This window comes from Dendropsophus ebraccatus, chromosome 9 (genome assembly GCF_027789765.1).
Source record: "Dendropsophus ebraccatus isolate aDenEbr1 chromosome 9, aDenEbr1.pat, whole genome shotgun sequence".
In the NCBI taxonomy this organism is placed as follows: Eukaryota; Metazoa; Chordata; class Amphibia; order Anura; family Hylidae; genus Dendropsophus; species Dendropsophus ebraccatus.
This window is the reverse complement of record NC_091462.1, coordinates 92,619,470-92,645,763: the sequence shown is the minus strand read 5'-3', so window position 1 is coordinate 92,645,763 and position 26,294 is coordinate 92,619,470. Positions and strand designations below refer to the sequence as shown.

Below are 26,294 nucleotides of genomic sequence, written 5' to 3'. Positions count from 1 at the left end.
GAGTGTAAGTATGCGTATCCATGGGCTCCTGGTATTTTGTTGTTTTTTTTGCATTTTTAATCAATTTTCTCCATATAATGTTTCATTTTCTCACAAACATAGGCGGATTTTGCGACATTTGCGACAGACTGAGGATTTTGAGATGGAGGAGGAGCCGAACATCGTCTACTTGGATATGGACCAGCCCCTAGAGGACATGGACTTTCCAGTAGTCTATCGGCGATATGTAAGTCACAATGTACCATCCAATACAGGGTTAGGAAAGGAAGGGGACTGACTAGGTGGTCACCAGGGTGGGTTATATGTACAGGACACAATACACAGGGGATTAGAGCAGATAGGATACACTGTGGGGTGTTTGTATAGAGATGGGGCTGTGCACATTGTGGGGGGTCCTGTACCTGTAGAAACTCCTCCCTGATCACATGATGGGACATATTCCCCATGTTCAGCCATTTCCAACTGTCACTCTGGCATCTCCCTGCAGGGGGCGGGGCTTAGTTGGGCCATGATAACTGCTGGGTGGTGGGTGGGGTCTATGGCCGGGCTCATGCACTGTGTGTGCTATGTGATCTCCACCACCTCTGCTGACATAGAAAGGAATATATTCCTATAAGGTGGAGATATAGAGGGAAATCACAGAGCAAACATAAGCCATGGGCCGGGCCTAAGACTTTATCCAGATGTCCCTGCAGTGATCACTGGATCAGGATCTGCTGTATGATCTGTCATGTTACATAAATATATATATATACAGTATATAGTACAATGCACAGTGATTTGTTGTCAGGTCTCACATACACTTACTGGCCAATAGCTGCTATACTGTAGAGCCCATAGTGTAAGGCTAGGCTGACACACACATAGGCTTACACATGGGGGTTACACATTGGGGGAAGATTTATAGAGATTGGTGTTTCATGTTTTATTCTTACAGTGGATTGTATTGGAGTAAAATGCATCACATTCAGCAAGAGGCAAAAGCCTTAAAGGGGTTATCCAGCGAAAATATTTTCCTTTCAAATCAACTGGTTTCAGAAAGTGATATAGATTTTTAATTTACTTCCATTTCTAAACCTCAACTCTTCCCATACTTATCAGCTGCTGTATGTCCTGCAGGAAATGTTGTTTCTTTCCAGTCTGACACAGTGCTCTCTGCTGCCACCTCTGTCCGTGACTGGAATTGTCCAAAGCAGGAAAGATCACTGTGTCAGGCTGAAAAGAAAACAACATTTTCTACAGGACATACAGCAGCTGATAAGTATGGGAAGACTTGAGATTTGTAACTTAAAGTAAAATACAAATCTATATAACTTTCTGAAACCAGCTGATTTGAAAGAAAAAGTTTTTCCTCAAAGTATCCCTTTAATGCAGCAGGAATCACATAAAATGGGAATAAACCATAATCAGTGTCTAAAAAATTCTGTGTCCGGCCGCTCCGATTGACAGATGTTCCCTTACCCTCTTATACCGTTGGTATTATACTCCATATGGCCTCTCCCTAATACATCCACGGTATTATACTCCATATGGCCTCTCCCTAATACATCCACAAGTCTCCTCCACATGTTGGAGATGTAAGCGACAGGTAGGAACATTACTCCACATCTGGTGGACTTGTCCCCTTATTCAACCGATTTGGGCCCAACTCTACACTGACATCCAAGAACTGCGTCACTTCCCTCCTATATGGGGCCCGGAGGTAGCACTACTGTCCCTACGGCTTGATACGCTGCCCCTGCCTCCCCTTACCATTGTTTGCCATGTTCTTACCTCTTCGAGATTAACAATGGCGAAAAATTGGAAATCTGATACAGTTCCAGACATCAACCAGATAATAGTCTCAGTGCAATATAACAACACAATGGAAACATTTCCAGCATTCAGAACAGATAGCTACAAGAGGGAATGCCTGGCCGCACCACGGGTGTTACCTTATCTATTATTGGACCTAAGGGCCTTGCTATTACACTTACCTGCAATTCTTCCCTCATTATCACCACCTTAAAGTATCGGCACTTTCTTCTATACATTAGTACTGTCTGGTTGACATGTTTTGGTTCTTTTTATTAGCCCTCCCTCCTACTTCTCCCTCCCTGCTCTTGTTTTCCCTCCCCTCCCCCCACATCCCCAACCCCCCTCCCCACTTCCACCCACCTTGTTTGTCCTCCCCCTATGGAACAGTGCTGTAATACTTACCTGTGTGCACATAAGGCATGTGTTTCTATGTTACATGATATGATCTTGCCTTACACTAGTCGCACCACCACACTCTTATATTACGTGATTTCACATGTTATGAAGGTTATTTTATTGATGCCATTATATTCTGTCTATGAATACTTTTTACTGTTCTACAACCCTGTTTCTTGTATATTGGAAAATTAATAAAGAAAGTTAAAATAAATAAATAAATGCTGTGTCCGGATATCACCTGGGAATCAATGGGGAAATATGGAACGCCGTACACACGGCCAATATAGATCATGCAACGTCCTGGGATTGTAACAGTACAGATGTATTATTATTTGGTGCTTTCCCTCTGCATCTTTTTCATTACAATTCATGTGATTCTTCTCTCATGGGACGCAAGGATTTCTACTGACCACCTGGTGGAATAAATGGTATCACACACACACATGTTGTTTTCCATCTATAGAAATCTATGGCAGGAAAAATGCCACTATTTATTGTTATAACCACAAGGGAGAGTCACAGACTGTAGGGGGATGTAGATAGTAGCAGCTGTCGTCACTGTCCGCAGCTTTGTAGCTAATAGATAGTAGCTAGTACATGGGTCTCCAAACTGCGGCCCTCCAGCTGTTGCAAAACTATGTTTCCCATGATGCCTGGACAGCCAAATCCAAAGCTTTAGCTGTCCAGGCATGATGGGAGTTGTAGTTTTTAAGCTATCAGGGTATGCTGGGGGTTATAGTCCTGTAATATATCAGATATCAGGCTATGTTGGGGGTTGTAGTGCTGTAATATTTTAGCTATCAGGGTATGCTGGGGGTTGTAGTCCTGTAATATATCAGCTCTCAGGCTATGCTAGGGGTTGAAGTCCTCTAATATTTCAGCTATCAGGCTATGATGGGGGTTGTAGTTCTGTAATATATCATCTATCAGGCTATGCTGGGGGTTGTAGTCCTGTAATATTTGAGCTATCAGGCTATGCCGAGGGTTGTAGTTCTGTAATATATCATCTATCAGGCTATGCTGAGGGTTGTAGTTCTGTAATATATCATCTATCAGGCTATGATGGGGGTTGTAGTCCTGTAATATTACAGCTATCAGGGTATGCTGGGGGTTGAAGTCTTGTAATATTTCTAAAGCAGTAAAGATCACAGAAAGCACCTAAAGGCTGTGTAAAATCTGTAGCAGATATGGTATGTGTGCCTGTACCGTAAGGCTTAAAACACACAGCAGTGGGCATCCTATGATATACAACAGCCCATATGCTGGACAAATATTATGTGTTGACTACAATACTGACCTGACACAGCAGTGTTATCTCTATAGAGTAATGCACTGATAACCGGCCAGCACACAGGGTACATGTCATATGCCACGCACAGGGTACATGTCATATGCCACACACAGTTATATATATATATATATATATATATACACACATCATACGCCGCATACAGGCTATATGCCACTTTACTAATAAACTTTATTTTAGAATTTGTCACCAGAATATGTTTCTGAGCAGCAGTTCATTCACCCCAGCACACGTATGCATTAGGGGAGGAGCCTTCCACTGTCTCCATATCACCCGACTCCAGCATGAGACCCAGAGCCATAGAATTACAAGCGTTGGAGACCACACTGGGGACCAGTGCAATGTTGATGGAGTGAGGAGCTGTGTGGGGAGACTCAGCGATCAAAAACATATTCTGGCGTAGTGATGTCACGATACCAGAATTTTGAGTTCGATAGCGATACCAACTTTTTTTTTCCAATGCTCGATACCAATTCGATACTTAAAAAATTATATTTAAGAAAAAAAACAAACAAAATAAAACATAAGAATAGAAATGTCCCCCCTCCCCCAGGTTCAGGTCAGTACGAACCAATTTATGTTCCCTAATTTTATTACTTTAAAAATAAAGTCCCCATTATTTAAAATAAATAAAAACTTGCCCAACTCTGACTCACTTTTTTTATCTCTCCGCCTGTCTGGCTGGGGGGTGAGGGTAATTTTTTGCGCTGTGATCTGTAGTTTTATTTAGTACCATCTTTTTATGGGGTACTGAATTGGGTGGTTTCTGCACTTGCTCGGTTTACCGAAAGTGACAGGTAGTATGGACAATAACACTTCAGCTGCCAGGGATGGGGATTGTAGTCATGTAACACACAACTGCTATCAGGTGGGAGGATGGGGGTTGTAGTCATGTAACACACAACTGCTATCAGGTGGGAGGATGGGGGTTGTAGTCATGTAACACACAACTGCTATCGGGGAGGATGGGGGTTGTAGTCATGTAATACTTTAACAATCAGAGGGTGATGGGGGTTGTAGTCATGTAACACACAACTGCTATCGGGGAGGATGGGGGTTGTAGTCATGTAATACTTTAACAATCAGAGGGTGATGGGGGTTGTAGCCATATAACAGACACCAGCCAGCAGGGGGGATGATGGGGGTTGTAGCCATATAACAGACACCAGCCAGCAGGGGGGCTGATGGGGGTTGTAGCCATACAACACACACCAGCCAGCAGGGGGGATGATGGGGGTTGTAGCCATATAACACACCAGCCAGCAGGGGAAATGATGGGGGTTGTAGCCATATAACACACACCAGCCAGCAGGGGGGATGATGGGGGTTGTAGCCATATAACACACCAGCCAGCAGGGGGGATGATGGGGGTTGTAGCCATATAACACACCAGCCAGCAGGGGGGATGATGGGGGTTGTAGCCATATAACACACCAGCCAGCAGGGGGGATGATGGGGGTTGTAGCCATATAACACACCAGCCAGCAGGGGGGATGATGGGGGTTGTAGCCATATAACACACCAGCCAGCAGGGGGGATGCTGGGGGTTGTAGCCATATAACACACCTGCCAGCAGGGGGGATGATGGGGGTTGTAGCCATATAACACACCAGCCAGCAGGGGGATGATGGGGGTTGTAGCCATATAACACACCAGCCAGTAGGGGGGATGATGGGGGTTGTAGCCATATAACACACACCAGCCAGCAGGGGGGATGATGGGGGTTGTAGCCATATAACACACACCAGCCAGCAGGGGGGATGATGGGGGTTGTAGCCATATAACACACCAGCCAGTAGGGGGGATGATGGGGGCTGTAGCCATATAACACACCAGCCAGCAGGGGGGATGATGGGGGTTGTAGCCATATAACACACCAGCCAGCAGGGGGGATGATGGGGGCTGTAGCCATATAACACACCAGCCAGCAGGGGGGATGATGGGGGTTGTAGCCATATAACACACCAGCCAGCAGGGGGGATGATGGGGGTTGTAGCCATATAACACACACCAGCCAGCAGGGGGGATGATGGGGGTTGTAGCCATATAACACACCAGCCAGCAGGGGGGATGATGGGGGTTGTAGCCATATAACACACCAGCCAGCAGGGGGGATGATGGGGGTTGTAGCCATATAACACACCAGCCAGTAGGGGGGATGATGGGGGCTGTAGCCATATAACACACCAGCCAGCAGGGGGGATGATGGGGGTTGTAGCCATATAACACACCAGCCAGCAGGGGGGATGATGGGGGCTGTAGCCATATAACACACCAGCCAGCAGGGGGGATGATGGGGGTTGTAGCCATATAACACACCAGCCAGTAGGGGGGATGATGGGGGTTGTAGCCATATAACACACACCAGCCAGCAGGGGGGATGATGGGGGTTGTAGCCATATAACACACCAGCCAGCAGGGGGGATGATGGGGGTTGTAGCCATATAACACACCAGCCAGCAGGGGGGATGATGGGGGTTGTAGCCATATAACACACCAGCCAGTAGGGGGGATGATGGGGGTTGTAGCCATATAACACACACCAGCCAGCAGGGGGGATGATGGGGGTTGTAGCCATATAACACACACCAGCCAGCAGGGGGGATGATGGGGGCTGTAGTTTTACTATTCCTGGTGTCAGGTCATGCTTACCGGTGACCTGGATTTGTCTGTGATCTGCAGGTTACAGCCCCCCTCCCCCTCCCAGTCAGAGTCAGGCCGACTGTAAACCCCCCACATTGTGTCTGCTCCGGAGTCTCCTGCCGGCCCGGCCTCCCGCCTCCTCACACTCCTGCCGCCCCCACCACCTCATAGTCCGGTGCAGATGTAGTGGCTGCATCTCCTGCCGACCCCTGCTCCAGCCTTCTCCTCTCCCGGACACCGCTCTCCCTCTCCATCCCGTGACCCTGCTCTGCCCGCAGTCATTAGCAGCGGGGGTCTGCTACACACAGTAGCCGACCCCCGCTGTATATGGAGCGGGCTCAGGAGGGGGGTAATGCCGCTGTCAGTGTGACAGCGGCATCTATATAGTTACATAGCCTGCACTAGCAATAGCTATGTGCCGGCTATTTGAATTTGGCGCCGACGAGGGAAGAGGGTGCGCGCTGAGGAGGTGACAGGTGGGAGCAGGGGGCGGCACACAGAGAACACGGCCGGCGCTCATATAGCTGCCAGCCGTGTTCTCTGCGCTATACTTTATGTTAAACTGCATAATAGCGCAGTTTAACATAAAGTTTCGATACCAGGAAATCCGCATGTTAGATTCATCTAGCCCCCTACTGGGCACGGGGCACAGAGTAAGAAGCTATGTCTGTTACCTTTCTCTGCGCCGTTCCCGTGCTGTTAGCAGTGGGGATCTGCAGTGTTTCTACAGGAAAATGTGCAGCACAGAGGATTTATTGCATATTTTGACAATCTTAGGAATTAAATGGGAAAATCCGCAATAAATCCACTGTATTTCCCAGATGAAAACTGTCATGCTGTGTTTGGCTATGTGCACACTTTGTAAGAGACCGGCCATTCCATGACCAGGCCAGGCCACGGAACGGCCGGTCTCTGAAACGATCATCCCGGCCGCTACTGCAGGACCAGCCAGATGATCTTTAGGGCCGCAGAGTTCTAATGCGGGCAAATCCGTACGCGCCCACATCAGAACTCCCCCCAGCACTCTATGGAGCGAGCGGCCGTAGCTGCTAGCTCCACTGTGTGCACTGACAGGCTTTTCTTTGGCCGCTATTCAATGACATGTCAGTTGTTTATGGTGCCGCTAGGGATCCCAGACGGAGTGTATACGATGTGTATGTATAAATGTACTATGTGTATACGCTCCGGCTGGGATCCCATACACAGCAAGGTAACGTATATTTTCGTATAAATCACAGCTGTTATATAACGGCCGTGGTTTTATGAAAATATACGTTGTGTGAACATAGCCTTGTATAGATGGGATTTCTTATCCCATCTGCTGCTCCTGTATATGGGGCACATTTACCACACAGACATTTCATTTGCAAAATTTGCAGCAGATAAACCACAAGTGACCCTACCCCAAACATATCTTCCTACTCCTTACACATACAATAGCATACATACATACACACACACCACATACATACAGAATCACACACATTTACCCACAATCATACAATACACTGACCTCTGGGCTGGATCTGTCATGCAATTCTTTCACCTGTCAGACCTTCTCCATCCAACATGGGGCTGCTGTGGAGGGGTAAGAAGCAGGAACAAGAATGCAGCTGGAGGAGGGGAGGGGGGGGGCAGCACTATGGGGAGGAGGGGGCCACTGAGAGAAGATGAGGGGGACACTGAGAGGAGATGAGGGGGACACTGAGAGGTGATGAGGGGGACACTGAGAGGATATGAGGGGGACACTGAGAGGAGATGAGGGGGACACTGAGAGGTGATGAGGGGGACACTGAGAGGAGATGAGGGGGACACTGAGAGGAGATGAGGGGGACACTGAGAGGAGATGAGGGGGACACTGAGAGGAGATGAGGGGGACACTGAGAGGAGATGAGGGGGACACTGAAAAAGATGAGGGGGGACACTGAGAGGAGATGAGGGGGACACTGAGAGGAGATGAGGGGGACACTGAGAGGAGATGAGGGGGGACACTGAGAGGAGATGAGGGGGGCCACTGAGAGGAGATGAGGGGGGCCACAGAGAGGAGATGAGGGGGGCCACAGAGAGGAGATGAGGGGGGACACTGAGAGGAGATGAGGGGGGCCACAGAGAGGAGATGAGGGGGGCCACAGAGAGGAGATGAGGGGGACACTGAGAGGAGATGAGGGGGGCCACAGAGAGGAGATGAGGGGGGCCACAGAGAGGAGATGAGGGGGACACTGAGAGGAGATGAGGGGGGCCACAGAGAGGAGATGAGGGGGGACACTGAGAGGAGATGAGGGGGGCCACAGAGAGGAGATGAGGGGGGACACTGAGAGGAGATGAGGGGGGCCACAGAGAGGAGATGAGGGGGGCCACAGAGAGGAGATGAGGGGGGACACTGAGAGGAGATGAGGGGGGCCACAGAGAGGAGATGAGGGGGGACACTGAGAGGAGATGAGGAGGGACACTGAGAGGAGATGAGGGGGGCCACAGAGAGGAGATGAGGGGGGCCACAGAGAGGAGATGAGGGGGGCCACTGAGAGGAGATGAGGGGGACACTGAGAGGAGATGAGGGGGACACTGAGAGGAGGAGACAGGGAATGCACAGCACAGAGCAGGCAGCATGAGGCTTCAGGGTGCAGAGCTGCTGTTTGGCCCCATCAGGCTGCTGTACTGTTAGTCCCTCCCCCTCCTCTCTGACCCGACAGTGGAGGAAGGAGGAATCTCCGGAGGAATGCAGGAGATGGAGAATGTGCAGCCTATACTGGAATGCTGCATGTTCTCCATTCTTATATGCACCTGTATAAGGAGGGTTATGGTGCACACACAGCTTCTCCCCACTCTCTCCTAATGGACTGAACCTGCTTCTGGTTTCAATCTGGTGGAAGCCCCAGGGTCTCCCCGACCGCCCCCCTCTCCCTCTCTTCTCTGGCTGAGACCAGACCCTATTATCAGGAGACGCCCCACAGTATCCACCACCCGGCCAGGCACGGGCGCTCCGGCAGACAGCTGCACTGCACACCTCACTTAGTAACAGCAGTTAGATGTGCTGTGTGTCTGCAGGAGCGCCCAGACCGAACCACTATGGGATAAGGGGAGGCCGCCAGCTGGGGGGGGGGGGCGGTCCTGCAGACACACAGCACATCTAACTGCTATATGTAAGTTAGATGTGCAGTGCAGCTCTGTCTGACGAGGCGCCCCCTAGCTGGCCGGGAGTGAGGCGCCCTGTGCAAGCGCACAGATCGTACACCCCAAAGGCCGGCCCTGAGGGCCACTCGGGCATTAATAAAATCATTCGAGGGCTGCATACTGTGCGCAGCAGTTTATAGCGTGGGTTAGCAACACATGGGGCAAGACAAAGTATTGTTCGCCTCATGCCCCTGCTATTGTAGTTAACCCTCTGTGATGCCTCTAGTATATGACGTGAATCCTTAGTGATGGCCGGTAGCAAGAGTTAACCCCCAGTGATGCCCCTGGTAGTCCTAATAAACCCCCAGTGATGCCCCTGGTAGTCCTAATAAACCCCCAGTGATGCCCCTGGTACTCCTAATAAAACCCAGTGATGCCCCTGATCGCTAATGTTAACCCCCAGTGATGTCCCCGGTCGCTCTAGTTAACCCCTTTTTGATGTTAGCTCTAGTTAACCCCTTATTGATGCTCCTGGTAGCTGTAGTTAACCCCCCCCCCCCCCAGTCATGCCCTTGGGGGCTCTAGTTACCTCCCCCCCAGTCATGCCCCTGGTGGCTCTAGTTACCTCCCCCCCAGTCATGCCCCTGGTGCCTCTAGTTAAACCTGCCCCCAGTCATGCCCCTGGTGCATCTAGTTAACTCCAACCCCATTCATGCCCCTGGTGGCTCTAGTTAACCCCCAGTGTCTGTCTCAAATATAAAAAATAAACATCCCACTCACCTTTTCTCTGCTCCCATGCTGCCCAGGTCCTCTTCTCTCCCCTCTAGCCGCTGCCCGTATTCTCCTGCAGGTGGTGAGCGATGAAATGACGTCATGCGGAGGAACAAGTGCGCCGCTCTGAAACACTAAAAACCCTTGGAAAAAAACTGCATAAAATGACGCGGTCAAAAATGATGCAATAAAATAGTGAGTGCAGGAGGTGTACAAGGCTCAGCGCAGATTGTCTGCAGACCATTGCTGGAAATGTCACTCAGTGAAATGCAAGCGGGATGGAAATGGTAAATGTGCATAAGAACCTACAAGCAGCCATCTTATGGGACAGGCGGTGGAGGGACTGAGGGGGGTTGGCAGTTATAAGTATTTGGGAATACACATCACGAGCCAATTCTCACAGGTCCTGCCTGTAAATGTGGACCCACTTCTATGTCATTTTAGAGAGAAATTTAAACAGTGCTCCTCCCTTCCTTTATTGGTTGTGGAACGGGTTAAAGTTGTAAAAATAATGGTCCTGCCCAAATGTCTGTATGTCCTTCAGCATATATATGTTCCCTTATCTAAAACTTTCTTCTCAGAATTAGACTCTATTATCATAAAATTCATTTGGGGCTCCTTTAGGTCCAAGCTGCAGACGGCCAAATAGCAGCGACCCAAACACAATGCTGGTATGGCCGAGCCAACCATTTATCTCTACTACATAGCTGGACAGCTTACATTTCCGGGCCCCCGGGCCCCTGCAAACACCTGGATTCTCTGGAATATATTTACACGATTTTCTTGCGTCTGTGTCGCTGTAGTCCTTTCTACACTCCCCTACGACTCCTCGTGCCGCCTCTTACCTGCCCACAGAGGAGCTAGGAAGATATGGACGGCTGCCAGGTCCATTTTGGACTTTGGTGATGTCCCACTTGAATCGCCCCTGTTGGGCAACTCAGCCCTCCCACACTTGGCTGCGAACACTTGAGGATGGGAACTACTTGGACCGCCATGGGGTACAATACATCTCGGATCTATATAGTGATGGGGTTGTGAAAGATTTTGCATCCATTAGGGATCCATTTGGTATTCCACACACACCCATATTTGTATAGGTTTCTGCAGTTACGCCGCTCTACACTCCTTCCTTCTCCAAACACCGCACTTTCCTCATATCCTATAACTGGTATTATTAGATCCCAAGGCCCAGGAGGCCTAATATCCTCCCTATACTCACATCTGACTGATGCTACTGTGGCTGGGACACCTCTGCCAGCTATGGATAGGTGGAAGTCGCTGATTCCTATCCTGGATGATGACGGTGGTGAGGCTGATTCAGTTGTATATAGTTCATCAGGCATATCTGAAACCTGTCCGACTATGTCACATGGGGCGTATACTGACGCCTTCCTGCCCAAAATGCCATCACTCACCCGGAGACTCTTGGCACATGATACGAGTCTTTATATTTTGACTCTTGGCACATGATACGGGTCTTTATATAAGACTTTATATTTTACTTGGAGCAGTGGATTTCCACTTCTTACCTACTGCCCGACCATTACCCGTTTTTGGGCAGAGGTGGTGCAGCTATTATATGAATACCAGTGGTGTGCTGGAGGAGGAGGACTGGCCTCATCACCTTCTCATCCTCCTACACGGCTAGGAAAGCTATAGCGTTGTGATGGATCCTAGAACACCCACTGTGGGTATGTGGAGGAACCTAAATAATAACATCACACCGTATGAGGAGGTAGTTTATAAGCACAGATAATGCCCCAATAAACACCATAAGATTTGGGATGTGTCTCCTCTGACCCCCCCCCCCCCCCCCCCCCGCCTGCCTCTTCTATTCCCTCCTCACAATAATAGGCTGACTCTGCGTCATATGACTGACTGATACCTCTATTACCTGTTAGTGTTTGGGTAGCACTGGATAACACTCGGTTCCAGGATACAGCTACCTGGAGTTAGTGGATATGTTAGTTAGCTATGCTGTGACAATACGCATCTCGGTAATTGTCTTACAATTTAGGCCATGTTGCCATTGTTTCTATATCTTCCTACATTGTTTCTGCTTTGATTACTTTCCAACTATTTATCAATAAAACGAGGTAAAAAAAAGGATCTACAACCAGATCCATGTATGTTATTGTGTCCCAGTGTTGTCAGTCTTATAGGGACGCTGACACCTCCTAAGCCCACATACACACATACAAGCGTCACATAGCTCACTACACATATATGTTACCATGTTATCTTCCATCTCGGATCCGAGATGTTCCAAAAGGAACAGTATAAACACAGCTATAAGAGTCCAGATAAATATTAATGAGGATTTCCAGGAATAGAAAAAACAGATCTAACTTCTCCCAAAATCAGCACCTTACCTGCTCTCAGGTCGGCTCCATTCACATCACAGGGACTGAGGTGCAATACCACACAACCGGAGGACAAGTTTGGTGCTGTTTTTGGAAGAATTTACCATTTTTCTATTCCTGGATAACCCCTTTAATAATCCCCCACCCCCGCACCCTATAACATCCAAGCAAATAGCTGAGATGTACAGAAGGACATTTCCTGCTCAGCACAGCAGCTCAGTGGTTATAGTGACTTGTATCAATGGGATTACAGGGTCACATCCCACCATGGACACAACTACATGGAGGAGGTATATAAGGAATCAGCCCACAAGCCGCACACTGATGGAACTATAACACAGGGCAATATCTGCCTGATTGGGGGATAATAATCCTGGGTAATAGGATGAGGAATCAGTCCCATCCAGTGTCATCAAGGTAACCTGACTGTTCTATACAATATAGCATCGCACTCTGCTTACTCTCTCTATTTCCTATTTCAGGGAGGACAGGACAACATCGAGGGTGAGTGTCTCCCGTCTATAATATCATCTTTGTAGATTTCATGTCTGACATCTCATCACATGTTACATCATAAGGTTAATGGAGAAGACCGTCATTTTATAAAATTCAGCAGCTGGCAGGGGGAAATTGATTACAAGTAGGAACTTACCTCTCCGGTGCCCATGGTGAGCGGCAGACCTGCCTCAGGACTCTCACCGGGCTTCAGTATCTCCAGCGCTGATACAACACGAGGCGGCTGATGGACTGGTCACTCAGCCAGTCATTGAAGGGGGGCGGGACACCACCCCAGTCATTGATTCGCTGAGCCGCCAGTCCATCAGCTGGGACAGGCCTTTTCCTCTGACATCATCACAACTCAGGGGAAAACGCCTTCCGGGGGGGTCCCGAGGCCGGTCCCACCGCTAACAGCGGGCACAGGGAGAGGTAAGTGCTGATGAATTTTAAAAAACGCCGGACTTCTCCTTTAAAAGACACATTGTATGCCGGAAGATCCGTAACAATCCTCAAAAGGGCAAAATTAAGGGATATTGTTCACAAAAAAATATTTTATATCACCTTACAATATAATAGTATATAGAAAAGAACAGGGGGCAACTTGTTCTGCAAGAAACAAGCCGCCTTATTGTTATGGTGACAAAAATATTATGGAGTTCTGTCATTTAGAATGAAAAAAAAAGGGTTTAAAATTTCCCAACTACAGTTTGTGTCTCTACAATATATAAAGCACGTCCCTAAATCTAAGGCAAATAGGGAAAATTATTATTATTTTATATAACATTTAAAACTAACGATTTTTCTTTTTTTTTCTTTACTTTAGAGGAAGAATCGGATTTTGGGTAAGTAAATCTTTACTGAAAATGTAAAACTTGTGTGACCCCGTAATTCCTCCCCTATAGACACCGATCATCACTGCAGGATTGCTGAGAGGACGTCTCTGAATAAACTGATGGTGTAAATGAGTCTCTAATGCGTGTTAGGTTTTTACTATCTTCTCTATTAAATCACTAACAGGAGCGAGGAGGATGAGGAGGACGTGGAGGAAGAGGAGGATTGGACGTAAGTATCTCATATCACATAAACATGTTTTCAGGGGAGGGGTCTCGTTTTAAAGGGGAACTCCAGTAAAAAAAATTTTTTAAACAAGCTGCTGTTAGAAAGTTATTTGTAAATTATTTCTATTTAAAACTCTCAAGTTTTCCATTACTTATCAACTGCTGTATGTCCTGCAGGAAGTGGTGTATTCTTTCCAGTCTGACACAGTGCTCTCTGCTGCCACTTCTGTCTGTGTCAGGAACTGTCCAGAGCAGGGGAGGTTTTCTGTTGGGATTTTCTACTGCTTAGGACATTTCATTTCTCTTGATAAAGTTCTGCCAGAAAATAGATGTCATGGTGTGAATGAGTCTCTAATGTGTGTTAGGTTTTGACTATCTTCTCTATTCTATCATTAACAGGAGCGAGGAGGACATCAGCAAGGAGGACGAGGAGGACGTGGAGGACATGGAGGACGAGGAGGACGAGGAGGACACGGATGATGATGAAGACTTTGAGGAGTAATTATTTCATAGTGAAATATAATATAGTAATATAATTGTTACATCAGTCACATAGACATGTCTGCGAGGGGCGGGGAGATGAGTCAACCGCCCATAGAGAATGACGGCTCCATTCATTCTCTATGGGCATCGGACTCATCTCAGCAGCGCGCCCGCTGGGCTTCAGACAAGGATATCTCTGTCTCGGGACCGGCCCCAGGAATGGGACTTGGCGAGATGAGGTAAGTATCCAGGGCTCTAGTGGGGGGTCGCGCGGCCTTCACCCCGGCACGGAGGGTGACAGGTTCCTTTTAAAGTAAAAAAAGTGTAAAAAAAATAAAAAAGATTTGAAAAGTATTAAAAAACCCTTATAAGGGGGAAAAACACCAGGATTGCTGATTTTTTAAAAATTATACATCAGAAAAAAATTTATAAAGAGCGGTCAAAATTTTTCTGTTACACCAATATGATGTAAATAAAATCTAGAGATCAGCCCTGTAGGTAGAAAAATAAAGACGCTATGGCTCCTAGAAGGCGGGGAGGAACATTGCATTAATCTGACCCAGACATCCGGGCATCAATGGGCTCATTCTTGAAGGGGTCAAAGCCGGATCATCTGTTTTAATAAATCTAGGCCAGTGTATTTCTAATTTTCTAGTTTGGATAAAACCTCCCCCAATAGGCGGCACATAGGACTGACTAATATCTCCTTTATATTTTTTTCTCTTGTCATGTGATAGGTGGAAGAAGAAGGTGATGAACGCACCGTGGATTTACAGGTATTCACACTACATGAAAAAAGCATTAAATAACATTTTCTACAAGTTTTAAATGGGACAAAGTAATAATGATCCTAACCAAATATCTGTTCTCTGTTACAGCGATGAGAAGTACCCGCTGGGCCTGCAGATCCCGAGCCTGGAGACCATCATGTAAGTAGAAGCAGCAGATTGTCGCCTTTTCTGTGGCATATGACAGAGGTAAGGGGCCTGAAGAGACGGAGAGAAGGTGCGGCCTCCTTTTATAACTAATATAATGGCTTACGCCTAAAAACGGAGGTAAGTCATGTCAGAAATCTACACCGGCTCCGGAGCAGATATAGATTTCTGCACCCACCGTGTGGCAGGTACAGGGCCCCCCGGATTTATAATGTCCTTAATAAATGTCCCCTTATTTACATTGTTCTACATACAGTGAAGAGGAGGAAGAGGAGGAAGAGGACTGGACTGAGGAGATCCACAGGTAAGGAATCACAAGTACTGTGACTGCAAGTTTTGTTTCTTTCCTTCCAGTATAGAGAGAGGAGATGTGGGAGGACAGGACAGGGGGCGCTCTAGGTAGAGATAAAATCATATTTTCTGTCTTCTCTATTCTATCACTAACAGGAGCGATGACGACACCAGCAAGGACGCGGAGGACATGGAGGATTGGGAGTAAGTATCTCATAGTAAAATTTCAGTCCTATAGACATGTTTGTAGGGGGGGGGGGGAGGGGGTCTCGTCTTAAAGGAACACTGCAGCAAAAGTTTTTTCTTTCAAACAAACTGGTGTCAGAAGGTTATATAGTTTTCTATATTACTTTTTTTTTTATACATCTCAGGTCTTCCAGTACTTATTGGCTGCTTTATGTCCTGCAGGAAATGTTGTGTTTTTTCGAGTCTGACACAGTGCTCTCTGCTGCCACCTCTGTCTGCGTCAGGAACTGTCCAGAGCAGGAGAGATTTTCTATTGGGAATTTCTACTGCTTAGGACAGTTCCTGTCAGGGACAGAGGTGGCAGCAGAGAGCACTGTGTTAGACTGGAAATAATACACCACTTCCTACAGGACATACAGCAGCTGATAAGTACTAGAATGCTTGAGATTTTTGAAAAGAAGTAAATTACAAATCTGTATAACATTCTGACACCTGTTGATTAGAAAACATTTTTCGCTGGAGCGCCCCTTTTAAACAAGAAGCCTACGAAAATTACAGTATCTGGAGTTATTTTAAATTTTACATTACTTGCATTTTCTTCTAATAAACTTTGTATCATTTTGTTTAAATTACATGTTTGGGTTTTTTTTTTTCAGATTTTTGTGGTGTTTTTTCCATAGTAGATCATGTGATCATTAGTCTCTCTTTGAGGCTGGACTCACTCTGTGTTTCCCCATTTGTGGAATACGGCCGCTGCAATTTTTGAGTCAAAACCAGAAGTGGATTAAAAGTAATGGGTAAAAGAAATAGCCGGATCCACTCCTGGCTTTGGCTCAAAAATTGCAGTGGCCGGTTTTGTGGCCATGTGTGAATGCTAGCTGTTTAAAAATTATTTTTTTTTTTACAAAAAAACATCAAATGTATCAACCAAAATTTACCACAGGAAGGGGTGTTTTCTTTCCAGTCTGACAAAGTGCTCTCTGCTGCCACCTCTGTCTGTGTCAGGAACTGTTCAGAGCAGGGGAGGTTTTCTCTGGGGATTTTCTACTGCTTAAGACATTTTCAGAAAATTGATGTCATGGTGTGAATGAGTCTCTAATGTGTGTTAGGTTTTCACTATCTTCTCTATTCTATCACTAACAGGTGCGACGACAACATCAGTGAGGAGGACGAGGAGGACACAGAGGATGATGAGGACTTTGAGGAGTAAGTATCTCATCCAAAAGGGTACACAAGCAAAAAAGTTTTTTTTTTCTTTTAAACAAACCGGTGTCAAAAAGTTAAATACATTTGTAAATTACTTCTATTTAAAAATCTCCAGTCCTCAAGTACTTATCAGCTGCTGTATGTCCTGCAGGAAGTGGTGTATTCCTTCCAGTCTGACATGATGCTCTCTGCTGCCACCTCCGTCTGTGTCAGGAACTGTCCAGAGCAGGAGAGGTTTTCTTTGGGGATTTTGCTACTTCTCAGGACAGTTCCTGTCAGGCACAGAGGTGGCAGCAGAGAGCACTGTGCCAGACTGGAAAGAATACACCACTTCATGCAGGACATACAGCAGCTGATAAGTACTAGAAAGCTTAGGATTTTTGAAAGGAAGTAAATTACAAATCTGAATAACTTTCTGACATGAGTTGATTTGAAATAAAACATTTTTCTCTGGAGTGCCCCTTTAAACAACAAGCCTACGAAAATTACAGTGTTTGGAGTTATTTAAAATTTTACATTACTTTCATTTTCTTTTAGTAAACTTTGTAGCATTTTGATTAAAGTACATGTTTTTCTTTTGTCAGATTTTTGTGGTGTTTTTCCCATAGTAGATCATGTGATCATTGGTCTCTCTTTGAGGCTGGATTCACACAGTGTTTCCCCACAGGTTTGTGGAATACTGCCGCTGCAATTTTTAAGTCAAAACCAGAAGTGGATTAAAAGTAATGGGTAAAAGAAAGGCGGCACTTATATGTCTCCTCCCTGCCGGATCCACTCCTTGCTTTGGCTCAAAAACTGCAGTGGCCGTTTCCCAAAAACTGCCATGGTGTGAAGTCGGCCTCAATCACATGAATTATAATGTGAAAAATAAAAACCGTAACAAAACACAACACATACATGTATATAAAGAAAAGACACTGTACCTAGAGCACTCACCAAAGTCACAAAGTGAAGAAAACACCAAGAAGTACAAAGCATTGATTGTAGAGACTAGGGATGGTCCGAACCTGCCGAGGTTCGGGTTCAGATGAACCCGAACGCTCGGCATCGGATTCCCGCTGTCTGCCCGCTCCGTGCAGCCGGCGGATACAGCGTGAGGACCGCCTGGAAAAATGGGATACAGCCTATGGCTATGGCTGCATCCCATTTTTCCAGGCGGTCCTCCCGCTGGATCCGCCCGCTGCACGGAGCGGGCAGACAGCGGGAATCATTACCGAGGGTTCGAGTTCGTACAGACCCGAACCGAACTCGGTTCGGACCATCCCTAGTAGAGACTTTCACATAACATCTGGCTCCGACATTTTAGTGCAAATAAAAAGAATGCCAATAAATATAAACCACAGACAGAGCTGGATACAGGAGTACAAACCAATTAGACATACACAAGGCGATATTTCCAGGCACTGAATTTCTTCAAATTCAAACTCTTAGTTGTGTCCAGGAGGCGGGGCCCAGCTGGTCAGGTGATACCCGATTATCGCTCCATGGAATAGAGAGAACGATCAGCCGATGATCGTGTCATCGTCTGATCGTTCACTTAGGTTCAAACCTAAAATCATCGGTCGCTACCCGCGCATGGCTACATGGAATAGCGGTGCGCGATGGGCGATTTCAGCTGCACCATACATTACCTGTCCAGACGCAGGTCTTCTTCTTCTTCCTCCAGGTCCCGCGCCGCAGCAGCTTTGGAGCAGCCTGTCTGAACTGAACTGGCCAGGACTGCTGTGGCCAGTTATTGGCTGAGCGGTCTGTCAGTTCAAACAAGCCGCTCCGAAGCTGCTGCGGCGCGGGATCGGGAGAAGGAGGAGACCTGCGCTTGGACAGGTAATGTATGAAACAAGCGCTGCAAGGTCACCGGTAACGATGTCCTTGCAGCCCTCACTAAACGATTTTCGGGCCGTGGAATAGGCCCAGTAAACGAGCGCCGATCTAGCAGATCGGTGCTCGTGTACATCGTTGATCGGGCCCTGCTCGGCCTGTGGAATAGGACCCCTAGTCTTAACTAAGTCTCCTCTATCATCATGACTGACGGCCAAGCCAAAACAACAGTCAAGATGGTAGGGGAGGGTCTAAGGAGGGAAGCAGGGCTAGGGAAGGGGTGGCACTTCAGAGGTTAGGCCACGCCTTTAAGACACTTTCAGGCACAAAGGAGGGATCTGACGCCTTACAACATCACCTTGGGTATGGTAAAAAATGTCCATTAGTTAAAAAAAAAATCTTGTTACATATTTTTCATCAAAGGTGTACTCAGATATTGTACTTCAAACATACTTTAACCAGGATTTTGTTCACAATTGTCACAAAAATAATACAAAAACACCTGAAAGACGTCATCTCATCATGTAGATTCATGCAGGGATCACATGCTGGCGGATCATAGGCTGCAGGCCTGAGGTATCTGCATGCTGTGAGTAACTGGCTGAGCAGGGAACTGACCGCTCCCTGTCTACTATTCTCCCTGACCGCATCTGTGTGCAAAGATCCAGGGCCCAGGGCCAGAAATCCAGGGAAATCACTGCAATCCCAATGCCCGCTGCTAACAACACATTTAACCCCTTCACGTTAGTAATTTGTATATATGCGTACCTACTGCACATACCCCGTGTAGTAAGAATGTACACTAAGGGGGTTGATGTGTGTGGGACCGCTGCAGTGAGAGCGATCCCACACACATCAGTGTCCCGGGAGCCCAGCATAATGACAGGCATCTGCGATCGCACAGCTGTCTGTCATTAACCCCTTAAACGCCGTGATCTAAAGCATCGCGCAGCATGGCGATCTCTTTTACCGACAGGCGGGGTTAAGTCACTTACCTCCGTCTTGTCGGATAGGTGATTTATGCATAGAGTCTGCTCTCAGGCAGGCTCTGTGCATAGATCACCGATAACACTGATCTATGCTATGCTATGGCATAGCATTGATCAGTATATGCAATCTAATGCTTGCATGTTTTAAATAAAAAAAAAGTGTAAAAAAAATAATAATAATAAAAAAAAAGTTTTTAAAAGTATTAAAAAAAACCTTTTAACCCCTCCAATAAAAGTTTATTATACCTCCTTGCCCATTTTAAAAATAAAAATATAAAAAAAATAAATAAATACACATATTATAATATAGCGTGTGGAATTGTCCGATCTATTAAAATAGAACATTAATGTTCCCACACGGAGAATGGCGTAAATGGGGGAAAAACACCAGGATTGCTGATTTTTTTAAATTATATATCAGAAAAAATTTTATAAAAAGCGATCAAAATTTTTCTGTTACACCAATATGATATTAATAAAAACTAAAGATCATGGCGCAAAAAAATTACACCCCAACCAGCCCTGTAGGTGGAAAAATAAAAGCGCTATGGCTCCTAGAAGGCGAGGAGGAACATTGCATTAATCTGACCCGGACATCCGGGCATCAATGGGCTCAGTCTTGAAGGGGTCAAAGCCGGATCATCTGTTTTAATAAATCTAGGCCAGTGTATTTCTAATTTTCTAGTTTGGATGAAACCTCCCCCAATAGGCGGCACATAGGACTGACTAATATCCCCTATATAATTTTTTTCTCTTGTCATGTGATAGGTGGAAGAAGAAGGTGATGAACGCACCGTGGATTTACAGGTATTCACACTACATGAAAAAAGCATGTACCTGCTTCACCCCATAACAGCATGGAATAAAGAGGGATCAGAGAGTCACATGGGGCCCAGAATGCACCAATAAAAACCTCAATTGTCACACAGAAGTATTTTAGCCCCCTAAGTCCTCTGCAAACTGATATGAGGCCTATATAATATCCTAAATGACAGGGGCCACTAGGTGCTGCTTGGTGTGTAAGACCTATGTGTGAGACAGGTAGCGCTCTAGGGCCACGTATGTGACACATCTAAAAACTGCAGAATCAGGGAATATACTGAGTTGCATTTCTCTGCCAACACCGGCTGCTATGTACAGAACATGACTAAAAGAGAAAATGGGGAAAAAAAGAAATCACATTTTTAAATTCTAAGTTCATTTTAACAGAAGTTGATTTAAAAACTTTTTTTCCCACTGGGGTTCTCCTTTATGGGGGCAGATTAGAAAATGAGCTCAGAATCACTTAGATAAAAAAAGTTTCTGCCAAGTTAATCATGTGAGAATTGAAAATTCTGAAAGTTTTAAATGGGACAAAGTAACAATGATCCTAACCAAATATCTGTTCTCTGTTACAGCGATGAGAAGTACCCGCTGGGCCTGCAGATCCCGAGCCTGGAGACCATCATGTAAGTAGAAGCAGCAGATTGTCGCCTTTTCTGAAGAGGCGGAGAGAAGGTGCGGCCTCCTTTTATAACTAATATAATGGCTTACGCCTAAAAACAGAGGTAAGTCATGGCAGAAATCTACACCGGCTCCAGAGCAGATATAGATTTCTGCACCCACCGTGTGGCAGGTACAGGGCCCCCCGGATTTACAATGTCCTTAATAAATGTCCCCTTATTTACATTGTTCTACATACAGTGAAGAGGAGGAAGAGGAGGAAGAGGACTGGACTGAGGAGATCCACAGGTAAGGAATCACAAGTACTGTGACTGCAAGTTTTGTTTCTTTCCTTCCAGTATAGAGAGAGGAGATGTGGGAGGACAGGACAGGGGGCGCTCTAGGTAGAGATAAAATTATATTTTCTGTCTTCTCTATTCTATCACTAACAGGAGCGATGACGACACCAGCAAGGACGCGGAGGACATGGAGGATTGGGAGTAAGTATCTCATAGCAAAATATCAGCCACATAAACATGTTCGTAAGGGGGGGGGGGGGTCTCGTCTTAAAGGAACACTGCACACTGCAGCAAAAGTTTTTTCTTTCAAACAAACTGGTGTCAGAAAGTTATATAGTTTTCTATATTACTTCTATTTAAACATCTCAAGTCTTCCAGTACTTATCAGCTGCTGTATGTCCTGCAGGAAATGGTGTGTTCTTTCCAGTCTGACACAGTGCTCTCTGCTGCCACCTCTGTCTGCTTTAGGAACTGTTCAGAGCAGGAGAGATTTTCTATTGGGAATTTCTACTGCTCAGGACAGTTCCTCTCAGGTACAGAGGTGGCAGTAGAGAGCACTGTGTCAGACTGGAAATAATACACCACTTCCTACAGGACATACAGCAGCTGATAAGTACTAGAAGGCTTGAGATGTTTAAATAGAAGTAAATTACAAATCTGTATAACTTTGTGACATTAGTTAACTAGAACACATTTTTCGCTAGAGTGCCACTTTTAAACAAGACGCCTACGAAAATTAGTGTTTGGAGTTATTTAAAATTTTACATTACTTGCATTAAAATTACATTTTTTTCTTTTGTTAGATTTTTGTGGTGTTTTTCCCATAGTAGATAAATTTTTTGCAAAATAACAGCAAAAGTTATCTTTTGTATACAAGTAGAGAATGTCATCTTAAATGCTAGCTGTTCAAGAATTTTTGTTTTACAAAAAACATTAAATGTATCAACGAAAATTTAATACTTAGATAAAGCCCGATGTGTCATGGAAACCTCAGAATCACTTAGATACATAAAAAAGGTTACTGCCATGTAATAAGTTACTGCCATGTAATAAGTTACTGCCATGTAATAAGTTTCTGCCATGTAATAAGTTCATCATGTCAGAATTGAAAAACAGGGCAACGATGATAAGGGGGAAACTGGCAGTGACAACAAGGGGTTAATAAATATTGGCAATGAAATTCATGTTCTTCTTGAAAGAGAACAATAAATAATATTTTCTGAAACCAAACATCTGTTCTCTGTTACAGGGATGACAAGAACCCACTGGGCCTGCAGATCCCGAGCCTGGAGACCATCATGTAAGTAGAAGCAGCAGAGATACAACCACCCATCTGTATTCTCTGGGTGGATATAGGAGTCCAATGGCATCAGTGCTCATAAACTCCTCACCTGAAACTCTGTATATCTACATGTGCCCAGGGTCGTATTACCAGCTGCTGCTGCGCTAGGCACTAAACCTGAAGACGCCCCATCTTGGGGGGTGTAAGGGAGAGTGGTTTCAGCCAAATGCATTTCTCTACTTGTAGAAACATTGTATAAATAGTTTATTTTACAGTTTTTAACTGCTTAAAACATAAGCAAATTTCCACATTGCATCAATGATTAGAGCCGTCTACATATTGTCTGAGGGAATTCTCACCACAGGATTGGTGGATTGGTAGGTAATAGCTCCAGGCCTCACATTTACCACCGCCACACCAAACCTGACCAACACCGACATACTGTGACTGGATAACACCGCCATACGAGTCCCGACCAACACCACAATATTGTGACTGGATAACACCGCCATACCAAACCTGACTAACAGCGCCATACTGTGACTGGATAACACCGCCATACTGTGACTGGATAACACGGCCATACCCTACCAGACCTGACCAACACCACAATATTGTGACTGGATAACACCGCCATACCAAACCTGACCAACAGCACCATACTGTGACTGGATAACACCGCCATACCAAACCTGACCAACAGCGCAATACTGTGACTGGATAACACCGCCATACCAAACCTGACCAATACCGCCATACTGTGACTGGATAACACCGCCATACCAAACCTGACCAATATGGCCATACTTTGACTAGATAACACCGCCATACCAGACCTGAACAATACCACCATACCGGCCTTCCCCCTTTGAAAAGACACCAGATAGATTTACTGGCAAGTCTAAAGCGAGGTGGAGGACTAAAAAAATAAAAACAAAAAAGTTGTTTCCTCCCCGCTGCTCCCTGGTGCTGCCCCCCTGCAAGGTGCTGCCCTAGGTACCAGACCACGTGTGCATAGTGGAAAATACGGCCCTGCATATGCCCAAAAACTATGGGTCAGATATATGAATGTGCGGCCCATGCGAACACAATGGAAAAATCTCAGTTTTTTGCCTTTTCTGTGGCATTGTAGACATAAGGGGCTTGAGAAGGTGTGGTCTCCTTTGGGGACTAATTTAGGGCCCTATTCCACCAGACGATTATCGTTCAGGTTATCGTTAAATCGTACGAATCTAAACGATAATCGTTCGGTTGAAATGCAGTTAACGATTAACGACCGAACGAGAAATCGTTGATCGCTTTATAAGACCTGGACCTATTTTTATCGTTGCTCGTTCGCAAAACGTTCGCAAATCGTTCACATTGAATAAGACATCGTTCGGTCGTTCGCAATAGATACGAACGCAATAGCGAATAAATAGCGAAGAAAAACTATCGCAATTACAATCATAAGTAACGATTATCGTTCCATGGAAATGAGTGAACGTTTTCCGGTCTTTCGCAATAGCGATCGTTTGAGATCTTTAATCGTTAACGATTATGCAAACGATAATCGTCCGGTGGAATAGGGCCCTTAGTCCTGCTAGATTTACACCGGTCTTAAAGGGGTTGTCCGGCGCAAAAAAATTATTCACAGAATAACACACATTACAAAGTTATACAACTTTGTAATGTATGTTATGTCTGTGAATGGCCCCCTTCCCCGTGTCCCACCACCCCCACCCGTGTACCCGGAAGTGTGGTGCGCTATACATACCTGTCACGTGCCGACCACGGTCTCCGATCCGTGGTGGGACACAAGGAAGGGGGCCATTCACAGACATAACATACATTACAAAGTTGTATAACTTTGTAATGTGTGTTATTCTGTGAATAATTTTTTTGCGCCGGACAACCCCTTTAATAAATGTCCATATATACATATATATAAAAAAGCTGGTTTATGTTCTACATACAGTGAAGTGGAGGAAGAGAAGGAAGAGGACCAGATTGACGACATCAACGGGTAAGAAATCACATGTACTATGGATGCATGTATTTGTTTTTTACCATCCAGTATAGAGAGAGGAGAGGTGGGAGGACAGGACAGGGGCGCTTTAGTTAGATATAAAATCATATTTTTCCATTTATTTGACTGGCATATATTCACATTCCAAACTGCTGACACTGTGAGAGAGTTATTAAGGTCCCCATACACGCTATAGCTTTGTTGGCAGTAGCTGCCATACATAGTACTATACTATACTATAGGATAAGCTATACAATGTGTAATATAACAATATATTTATATCTGTGCTGGTTCATGTTCTATATACAGAGAAGAAGAGGAAGAAGAGGAGAAGGCCATGGAGATCCCCAGGTAAGTAAACAAAGCTTATAACATTGTAAATGCAAGGGATTATTGTTATTTCCCATCCTGTATAGAGCGAGAGGATAGGGGGTGCTCTGTTTGGTGGTGGGCTCATATCTCTATTGTGGGTAATGGAGAATATTATATTGCTGAGTCCTGACTGTAATATATGTAGCTGCAGGAGCTGATGGATACAAGAATACATTTCCTTTACATTGTTTCTATATAATCTGCTCAGTAATTCGGGTTTCTTACACTAACCATTTATTTCTGACCATTTCTTGGTCATTTCTCCTCAGTAGAAGCAGCAGCAGGAGGAGATCCATCTTATCCAGGTAAATATAAGTGATGATACATTTACATGACACCACACGGCTATTGCTGCACTGCACCTCCTCATGTCATCACTATATATTACCAGTCACATATAATAACCCAACAAAGACCTCATGTACAGAATACAGCCAAATAAGTTACATGGTGCCGCCATATTCCCCCTGTATCCCACCCACTAGGATCGCTCTGATGCCCCTCTCTCCAGTCTATTCTCCCATCACTGCTGTGTCCCCAGAAGACGTGTCTGATCTCAGGAAAGTCATGACGCTTGTTTTCTTTCCCTTATAGACTGCGGGCGCTGTTCTGCTGCTGCTGCACCATCCAGGAGGAGTAAAAGTGAGTAACCAAAATCTCATCACACCTCAGGCTGCAGATCACTGTTTCCTGATTGTATTTTCATATGGAGATTATATATGTAACTGTGATTATTAATAAAGTTCCATCATGTTTCTATTCTGTTAACACTTTGCTTGGTATATCTCCCATCTAGGTAACATCGCGCCCCCAGTGTGAGGAGAAGACACCCCGACCATCTGGAGTCGTCTGGAGGAGGAGGCGTCTATAACATCAAGGGGTAAATGAGACGCCCATAAGATCAGGAGGAAACATTTACCTCATATGGGGGAGGAGGAGCCCCCTTTACCATCGGAAATAGGAGGACAGGACACTCACAACACCTAGAGGAGTCTGGAGGAGGCGCCCTTAAAGGGGTTATCTAGGTAACTAAAAAGGTGTTACATTTCCTACC

General features: G+C 45.7%; 1 protein-coding gene across 2 annotated transcripts; it reads left to right on the top strand.

Moving 5' to 3' along the window:
- Window positions 1-26,294, top strand: LOC138800384 (uncharacterized). Of its 2 annotated transcripts, XM_069982017.1 has the most exons (21): window positions 1-4; window positions 103-226; window positions 12,876-12,897; window positions 13,715-13,733; window positions 13,909-13,953; window positions 14,349-14,447; window positions 15,170-15,208; window positions 15,311-15,361; window positions 15,624-15,671; window positions 15,815-15,862; window positions 16,988-17,050; window positions 20,626-20,664; window positions 21,255-21,305; window positions 21,541-21,588; window positions 21,732-21,779; window positions 22,828-22,878; window positions 24,818-24,865; window positions 25,178-25,219; window positions 25,513-25,545; window positions 25,835-25,882; window positions 26,037-26,294. In XM_069982017.1, exons 2-20 carry the CDS (start codon window positions 143-145, stop codon window positions 25,878-25,880), a joined length of 924 nt encoding a protein of 307 aa, XP_069838118.1. In that variant the 5' UTR covers window positions 1-4; window positions 103-142; the 3' UTR covers window positions 25,881-25,882; window positions 26,037-26,294. The 2 variants fall into 2 exon arrangements, with proteins under 2 accessions (XP_069838118.1, XP_069838119.1); XM_069982018.1 differs by lacking the exons at window positions 15,624-15,671; window positions 15,815-15,862.

Excerpts from the sequence above, each read along its gene's own strand:
- LOC138800384 (XM_069982017.1), top strand. The coding sequence starts at position 143 with ATGGAGGAGGAGCCGAACATCGTCTACTTGGATATGGACCAGCCCCTA. Across the intron at positions 15,362-15,623 it reads CCGAGCCTGGAGACCATCAT|TGAAGAGGAGGAAGAGGAGG; the intron begins GTAAGTAGAAGC and ends TTCTACATACAG. Across the intron at positions 25,546-25,834 it reads AGGAGATCCATCTTATCCAG|ACTGCGGGCGCTGTTCTGCT; the intron begins GTAAATATAAGT and ends TTTCCCTTATAG.